Below are 9430 nucleotides of genomic sequence, written 5' to 3' on the forward strand. Positions count from 1 at the left end.
ACATGCAATGGAATATATATATATATATATATATATATATATATATATATATATATATATACACACACACACATACATACACTACTGGTCAAAAGTTTGGGGTCACTTACAAATTTCCATTTCACTCCATTATAGACAGGATACCAGCTGATCTGGGTGGGTGGCTGATCTTTAATGCAGTATCTACATTTCCCATTATCAGCAACCATTCATCCAATGTTCCAAATGCTCATTTTGTTTACTAATCTGATATTATTTTAAAAAACTAACTAAGAAAACATTAAACAACCCTTTTGCAATTATGTAAGCACATAATGTAATCTGGAAACTGCTACCCTGGTTAAAAAAAACAAGGCAACTGATCTCACCTGGGATTCTGTCTATAATGTAGTCCCATGGAATTTTGTGAGTGACCCCAAACTTTTGACCGGTAGTGTATATATATATATATATATATTTACACACAGACATACTACAGGCATGGAAACAGTGGACATACATAACAAGTCTGCCATGTTCGGAATTTTCAAGAACAGCAAAAGGTTAGCCAACTTTATCGTCCCCATCGTTTTACCTACAATTCCACAAGAATTAAAGTGTGTGTGTGTTTGTGTGTATATTCCAAGGCCACTAAATAATGCATTGGATGACTAGTCTTTTATCACAGGTTTGTGGTGTTGTCATCATCCTCTCCGTTGTCAGTCTACACCATCCAGGGGCTGCAGCAGAAATGTGTCACCCAGTAACTTCCAACTCTTGCTTCATGTCTAACCACTGGGAATGCATTTGGAAATGTGCCATTCTATTATTTGGTCCTATGTCCTTAATTTGGCTTGAATACAACAGAGCAAAGCCTACTCTTCTTTTTTTTTTCTTCTTTTTTTTACTTTTCCCAAAAGCAGGCCAGGAACTGTCTCACAGCTTGGTGCAGCCTCTCCCTTAGCCTTAAGAGACAGATGACACGTTAGTGTTGCTCCCTGGGTTCAATAAGGTTACTGGGTGCATGTATAAACGTCATCGTGTCAGGTTTGTTTTGAGTAGGATCGGGTTGTGTTTTTGTTTGACCACTAACTCAAAATCCAAAAGATTGACGCACAGGCCAATGCTAACAAAATTCAAAATGACGATCCTCATCGTTCATTACGCCCATTTCCTTGTGATTTTTGCTATGTGGTTCAACAGATTAAGTATACTTTAGAGTATATTGTATGTATATATTAGTGTGTATTTTTTTTTTGAGTTTTTTTTTGAGTTTTTTTGTGTAAGTACAGTGTGAGCAACGATGCTCCAAAGAAAACTTCCTCGTATGTGTCTTCATACCTGGCAAATAAAGCCGATTCTGATTCTGATTCTGATTGCTATGTCAGATATAGCTGACAATGCAAACACAGTTTCTCGTTGAAGACATCAAGATGTGTGAAGTTTATCAGCTGGACCATAGGTTCATCCATTTATGCATGCCGTAAAATAGAGGGGTGGATAAAGCATTGGCTTGTACTAAGTTGGTGTTTGGGCAGCTTACGGGCTTCTCGTTTTTGTCACTCTGTTGTGAAACGTGGGGATCCATGTGAAACGCCAGACCGCTGTATAAGACACGCCCATTCATAGGTGTTATGTCCAATCAGATGATAGATGTGATATTTGGCTGTCCAATCATTTTAGAGGGGGCGGAGCTACAGTGCTCCGGCCTCACGTTGCACAAATGTGTCAAGTGCCTCGGAATAGGTGAGGTGACCATTTAACTAGCTAAGGTAAGTGACTGGGAATTAAAATAATACTTTTAATGCGGCCCGTTGATCAGTTTGATAGAATTCTATTTTTTGGATGTTGAAGCGGAGACATACGTGGAGTGGAAAAGGTAAATATTATATCAGAATATTTGAGATGGCTTGGCGAGTTGACCCAACAGACTAGCTAAGCTAGCCTCCTCGCCCAATAAGGCACCAACCAGAGAACAGGGGATAGCTAAACACATGAGTAGTCGTTATCTCGTGGTGATACTGCACATTTCCAAACAATACGGTATGACTTGGCTGTAAGCAGTGGTCAATGTGTATTGCTAATATGGTAACTGAATAACATGTCTGCCATAATTAAGGAGCTGCAGTGGCTTTTAGTGAGTAACGTTAAATTAAGTGCTCTGTTTCTCCGACAAGCTTACATTGCGTCAATAACAAGTGCAGTTGCTAATGCACCAACGTTAGTCGATTACGTTAACGTTTCACAGTAATAAGTTGCCACAAAATGTAATGTGTAGATGCAAATGTCTGGCAATATACACAATAATGCAATTTGACTAATGGTGGTTTTGTTTAGTTTTCGGTGCAGTAGTGGCTGCCTGTGTCTCCCTAGCCTTAAGATGCAGATCTTAGTGGTAGTCACTGGGTTTATTGAGGTTATTGGGTGCATGTGTAGTGAAACGTCATATGAGTGTCAGGTTTGTTTTGAGTGTGATCTGGTCGTGAGTTGTTGAAGCTTTTCGGGTATCGCTATGATTTTACATCAGTGCTTTTTATTTGTGTATGTTAACTTAATGGTACTCTTGGTTATTGGAGTGATAGGTGCACAGGCTCACTATACTAATTGTTGCTGCATGTACCTTTACTCAAAAACATTTAACTTGTTGTACCTACATTTACATTTTGTCCTTCTGTGAATACCATTTTATATATGTTATTTATTATATGTTATTTCATATTAACCACATGTTATGCTGGGGATGTATATCCTGCTCGGCTTTTACATCCATATTTGCAGGACGCGTGTGTACATACAAGTATGACTCAACTCCATTTCCTTCACCAGAAATGGTTCAAATCATGACCTTTGATTGTTTCTGAGAAGCTCTTTGAGATAACAAGGAAGGCTCCTTAATTGCTTGTCTGTGTTGTTGCATTCATTTACACATAAAGTTGACAGTATCTAAGAGGACATATTAAGTTATCAAGCAAGCAAATGTTTAAGATAATTTTGAAGACAGACAAGACATTGAGCAGACACAATTCAGTTGACCTGAGCGCAGACACTGCATGGTTCATGGTTCAGTGGAGCTGTAGGTGTTGCAAATTCACATTTGGCTATAATTATGAATAGTAATCCTATGTCTACAAACATTACTGATGGTTCATCAATTTGGGATTGATAGTATGTTCTAATCACCAATTTTAGTGGTGCGACTACACTTTTGTTTACATTTGGTTCACAATGTTGTTTGAAGAAGAAGATAGGTAGAAAAGTACATAGTCTTCTCAGTTCTGTTTGTCTTTTGTGTAAGGCCGGAGCATTATCTCTACACCACAGTAATCACAGGTTTCTGTGTGTATGTTGTACGCACACAGTACAGATATAAGGTTTCAAATAATGCTCATACGCTCCAACTTGAGCAAGGCGATTATGTAATCCTGCAGTGACGACCTGTTCCTGTTTGTATCTCTGTGTGCTGTTGCTATGTGTATGTGGTGTTTTTTTCAAATTTTATTTAAAACTGATATGATGATGGCTGAAGAAAACTGGCAAAAAGTAGATTTGTTACCTTGCCTCCGTTTTCTTTGTAATGCTTGAGTTTAATTTCCAAAAAAGTGATGTATAAAATGTGCCTGTGTGTGAATCTTAGATGACGGGGGTGAGTCAGAAAGCAGTGAGCCAGTTTGATAGTCATATGGTCCAATAGTATTAGATAACGAGGCAGATTGTGTTTGTTTACATTAGAGAAATTAAAACATAGTCTTGTTGCACAGAACATTATATGTTTGTCATGCTTGCTTTTACATTTACTGTGTTTACCCCATTGGACTTGGCATAAGTTTTCGGCATTTTAATTTGGGTTTTTACCCTCCTCACATTTTGACACTGAATAGCAGAAAAGGACACGTGTAACTAATTACATGAATGATGTTTCCTTCAATGCACCATTTTAAAGACATGCCAGGAACTGGCACACCTAAATAGAAATCATCAATGTTATTGTGAAATGATGCTTTTGCATCCTAGCTCCGTCCCATTTTCATAGGGCATACTTTCTGATAGTTTTTTCTTCAGTCACAGGGGTTCCACAGCTAACACATTTTTAAAGAAATTAGTAATTCCGTCTTCCATGTTGGGAATTCAATCTTGCAAACATTGTTCTGATTCTGTTTCTTATCATCTCTCTTAAATTTCCTTTTATCTTACAGTGTTAAAGGCGGATCCTCACATATTTACACTCAGCACTCATTGAAATAATAAGAATATATTGTCACCACATGGAACCCATTCCCTTTGTTGAGCATATGAAGACCCCTACTGACCACGGTAATTGGACAAATTGATGTGTGACCAAAGCGCAGAGATGCCAGCAGGTGACACCGGTCCAGATGGGGAAGAGCCCGCGTTACCGTCAGCAACAGGAGGAGGTGGAGAGGATGCGAGGATGTTGTCAGGGCAGCAGGACGGAGGGGGGCAGCCAGAGCACCACAAGGAGGGGGAAAGTGGAGCTTCAGGTGGAGAAGTAGGGCAGGAAGACGAAGAGATGACTAGCGGATCGCATGACCTCTCTTCCTTGGCCAATCACAGCCCTGGTAGCGTCACAGGATCCACCTCAGCTTCAACCAAAAGGTATTTGCTTGATTGCGTGTGCACTAACTACTTAGCTTATATCCACATCATACACACTGACTAAGTTGATGTCTCTTCATTCATTTCAGAACAAGTTTTAAAATGCACCACAACATACTATATCATTGGCTTTGCTTCTGTGAACATCAACTTGCATTCTTGTGAAAATGTTGACTTCTTTTTTCAACAGTACATAAATAAGTATAATAAAAGTTTAGTCCAATTTGGGTTTTGTTTTTGTAGCTCTGGCCTTTGGTTCTGATTGTTATAACTGTTTGTACACACTAAACTAAAAGGTGAGAACTCCAGTGGAGCAAGGCAAGACACACAACCAGTCACATGATCAAACAGGCTGTAAGCAAGTTTATATTTTAGCTAGATTACTTACCATTTATTGTGGAAGTAAAAACAAAAGTCAGCCCAACCATAACGTTGCTAAGTGATTGCACAGGGAAACCATGAGTGCACATAGCTACAGCAAGTAGGGAAGGTCGAAGTTGAACCATTTTTTTTTTCTTCTGTTAACTGTGATGAATATTTACAACCGACACGTTTTGTCAGAGAAATGTATTTAAAATACTACTGTTAGTTTAAAATTAACGCACTAAATTGTTTCAGGCCAAAATACATTGATGATCTCCTGCGCCTTTATGAATGTCTAGACTCCAGACCTCTCAGATCGTCCAGGACAGGTCTGCTTCCTGCTTACAGAGTCAACATTTAAACAGAGAAGCAGCATTCAGTTTTTTATTGACCACATCCAGTGCCTTGCAAAAGTATTCACTTGGTAATTTTCCTAATTTGTTGCACTACAACTTGTAATTCACCAATTCTACCAACACCCACAAAACTCCCGGACCAGGCAAGGATGGCATTAATCAGAGAGGCAACAAAGAGACCAAAGATAACCCTGAGTGACATGGAAAGAGACTAAAACTAAGTTGTTGTTTTTTTGTTTGTTTTTTCCTCTGGCATGATATGTAGCCTACTGTATTAACTTGTATTTTGTAAAAAAAAGAGAAAAGCTCTATTTAAAAATAAATAAATAAATTACAAAAAAGAAGAGAAAGGGGCATCTGTCCATAGGAAAATTTTAAGCCGTACTCTACTCAGAGCTGTTTTTTTTATTGAAAAGTGACCAAAAAAGCTAATGCTTAAAGAAAAAAAAAGAGAAAACATGTTTGGAGTTTCAAACATGTATGGCAAATGTACGTGGGAGAAAAGCTTTTTTTGGTCTCTCGATTCTAGAGTTTGTAGTGGTCCCGTGGACAGATCCGTTACAGGTTGCAAAAAAAAATAGGACAAAACGCTAAGGGGTGTAGGACTTTTGCAAGGCACTGTATCTGGAATGGACTCCCAGAAAACTTGATCTGCTCCAGCTTTCTGCTCATATTTAGGTCTTTTATTCAGGGCTTAAAATATTTCTGTGCCACTGCATTTCATGAAGTTAAATGAATGTGTGTGTAGTAGTGAAAATACAGATGGTAGCAGAGGGCAGGCCCACAGGGAGGTGATGGTCACTGTGGCTGAGATGAAGAAGAGGATTCCATCAGACAAACGCAGTCGCAGCAAAGCCAGCACTGTGGAGGCCTTACATTACGCACTCAACTGTGTCAAACAAGTGCAAGGTAACCTGGAAACCTTTGTTACGCTTGGGTTTTGTTTTTCTTTTAAATCAGAGTAGTTTTTCTCTCTCTCTCTCCAACAAGCCTGATATCATCAGTTAGTATTGTTTCAAAGCAGCATTTGTGTTTGTGTTCCTCTTTAGCCAATAGCGAATACTACAAACTGCTGATGCGAAATGGCCAGGATGATAGGAGAGATGCCACTGTTTGCACTCTGGAAGAGTTGGAGAGGGTCACCTCTGAACACACCCTTAAAAACACGGTATAAACACACTCCCACACTTTCACTTCCATAAATACCTGCACAGTCATTTGCCTCACACCTGGGCGTGTGTATGTGTGTGTTTACTGCCTTTGTGTGCTGTGACTTGGCTCGTATGTGTGCATGTGTTTCTGCATGTGCCGGTTTACGTGTCTGTGTAGGACTCCTTCGTGGTGGTTTTCTCCCTATCGAGTGGCTGCGTGCTATATGCGTCAGAGCAGGCTCCCAGCATCCTCTGCTGCAAGAGGAAGTTCCTGGAGTCAGCCAAGTTTGTGCAGTTGCTCTTCCACCAAGACGTTAATGTCTTCTACTCGCACACAGCTCAGCCACATCTGCCACCCTGGAGCAACTCGCATACAGGTGTGTTTTGGACCACATTTAACATATTTTAAACGTGGTTTTCCGTTTTATACGGCTTTCAGTTTTGATTTAATTAGTTAGGGAAAGTTAGGCACTTTCTTGCCAATCTGCAAAAACAATCTTACCAATAGCTTTTTTTTCACCATGTGTTCCTATAGGTGTCAGGTAACACCTCCCAATTTATCCACAGCAACTGGACAGAAGATGTCAAAGATTAAGTCTTCTAAATCTTCAGATGGATTTCCACAGAATATGATCTTGAACAGTTCGCAGCCAGCTTTGTTGATGTCACTTCTCTTGGCTCTGATGTCAGTGAACACATCCATGGCCTGCTCTACTTTGTCAGTCTGGTAGAGTTTGGTGAGCAAAGTTGGTTTGCTCAACCCAGAAATTGGTGATAAGGTATCGCAGCCAGAGAAGTTGTGTAGGAAGTTTAGGTATTTATGGGACCATCTCGGCGATGTCCTTCCACGTGAGTTTAGCCTCCCAGTTGTGTGCAGGAACCAATCGCCATCAAGCACCAGGCTTGTGCAGTTGTTGTTTTTTGACAGGCATCAAAAATGCCTTCAGAAACTTTGCTAAGGCAGCCTTGTCTGGCTTTCGCATCTTCTGATTTTTGTCTAATAGAGACATTGGTGTTGGCGTCAACTCAAAATGGAGAGGTTCTTTTGCCTTGACTTTGCGCTCACTAATGATGATGAGGCGGTTGAAGAGCTTGAGTGAGTCAGTGATTAACTTCTCTCCATTGAAATGGAGCAGATCTGAGGCTGGCTTTCTTGGTTTCCATGGCATCCAGACTTGTTTTACCATGCAAGTTGGCCTGATCCTCTGCCTGATCAATATTGACTGAGTCCCCAGGAGTTCTGCTGAACCCCCGTCGAGAAAGACACCAGGGTCTTCCTGTCCCTTATGGAATCAAAGTTGACTTCCATCAACCATCAAACAGCATCATTGTCTTTCTCCATCTGGGCTCTTGTGACGTCTGTGTAATTAGGTACTCCACGTTTGTTCGTTGCTCCTTCAAGCTCCTGGTGAATGAATTAGAAGTGGTTCAGTGTCTGAACCCAAGACTTGTGAGCAGATTTGTTCCAGCACCGCCCTCTGCCTAAACCGCCTGAGGATTTGGCCTCACTCGTGAGTGTGGTTTCTATTGAGAAGTCAGTCCATGTGCCTGACCGCTCATGGTCTGAGAACCGGACTACATGGTTGCCGTACACAGTGAACTTGGATAGAGTTTCCTGGAACATGGAATGATCCTGCCTGTACACAGAGCCTTGCTCCCTTTGCATGCTGATGGTGGCCTGCTGCTGCTGCAAAGGTGTTCAGCATTCCAGTTATGCAGCTGAGGGGACCTGTTTGATCTGGGACACGCTCACTCCTGATAAATACTTTGATGAGGTTGATTTTGCCATAGTACCAGACCCAGAGTGCAGGTGTCTTTCCTCCCTTCGCCAAAGTTGTAAACCTCTCCTCCATCCTCTCTTTGAACACATTGGCTTGTGCATAGCAGGTGTCATTACTGTAGTGTCTTGTAAAAAAGTTTTTCAGAGTGGCCTGTCTCAAATTCAATGTTTAGAATCCATTCTTCATCCAAAATCCATAGTTTAAATATAATTAAGGAGTCATTTTTATTCAAAACAAATGGCTTTAATGGATTCAGCACCCTTAAACACTTCTGGTTAGACATCTCAAAAGCTAATATGACAAGTAACTTTGACAGGAATAAGTAAATAAATACAACAAAACAAAGAAGTATATAAAGTGCCTTGCACATATTTTAAGTGTATTTGGTCTTGTACTTTAAAAGTAAACAACATACAGCATAAGCTGGTTATGTTTTACCTTTTATTATATTTAAATCAACTATATATTTGACTTTACTGCAGTGTTTGTAAAATATATTTTCTGTCTTAATTTGAAAATGTTTGTACATAATTTTGAATGATTGCAGATAACAAGGACTGAAAAGAACTGGCAGATAACCAAGTTTCCTCTGTTCTTTGTCCCTGCAGCGGGGGTTCTGTTTGACTGTACCCAGGTCAAGTCTTTCTTCTGCAGAATCAGGTCAGTATCTTAATTCTGTTGAGGATCTTTCAAAATAAGTTTTGTTGTTTAACTGTTTTCTTATTACTATTTTTCTGATGGTTTATTTTTATTTACATGTTCAAAATAAAGATATCAATCAATAAATCATAATTAAAATTAAAATGAATGTTTTAGGGGTGGGAAGGACCATGAAGGTGAGATGCGTTACAACCCATTTCGGGTAACACCCTACCTGCTGACGGTGCAGGGAACAGGAAGCAGTGGGGCGGATGACGAGCCGTGTTGCCTGGTGCTGGCTGAACGCATCATCTCTGGATATGAGGGTATCATTTTTTATTAGTATTTTTATTATTTTTAACAAATGTTTGTATTTATTGTAGATAGTTAGCACATACATACATACATACATACATACATACATAAGTATCTGACCAGACCAAAAAAATAGAAATTAATAAATTAAATTTCAAAACGTGTGTGTGTGTGTGTGTGTGTGTGTGTGTGTGTGTGTGTGTGTGTGTGTGTGTGTGTGTGTGTGTGTGTG

General features: G+C 39.9%; 1 protein-coding gene across 1 annotated transcript in view; it reads left to right on the forward strand.

Annotated features, from left to right (window-relative positions):
- Positions 1-1700: 1700 nt before the first annotated feature.
- The window catches only part of per3 (period circadian clock 3), a 16377-nt gene continuing 8647 nt past the window's right edge, over positions 1701-9430 (forward strand). The window contains 8 exon segments of the mRNA XM_034869365.1: positions 1701-1858; positions 4173-4457; positions 4460-4593; positions 6061-6221; positions 6362-6480; positions 6642-6840; positions 8853-8904; positions 9061-9209. Coding sequence (XP_034725256.1) covers positions 4353-4457; positions 4460-4593; positions 6061-6221; positions 6362-6480; positions 6642-6840; positions 8853-8904; positions 9061-9209 — 919 coding nt within the window. The 5' untranslated portion in view covers positions 1701-1858; positions 4173-4352.

The sequence above is a fragment of the Etheostoma cragini genome, chromosome 4 (assembly GCF_013103735.1).
Source record: "Etheostoma cragini isolate CJK2018 chromosome 4, CSU_Ecrag_1.0, whole genome shotgun sequence".
Taxonomy (NCBI): domain Eukaryota; kingdom Metazoa; phylum Chordata; class Actinopteri; order Perciformes; family Percidae; genus Etheostoma; species Etheostoma cragini.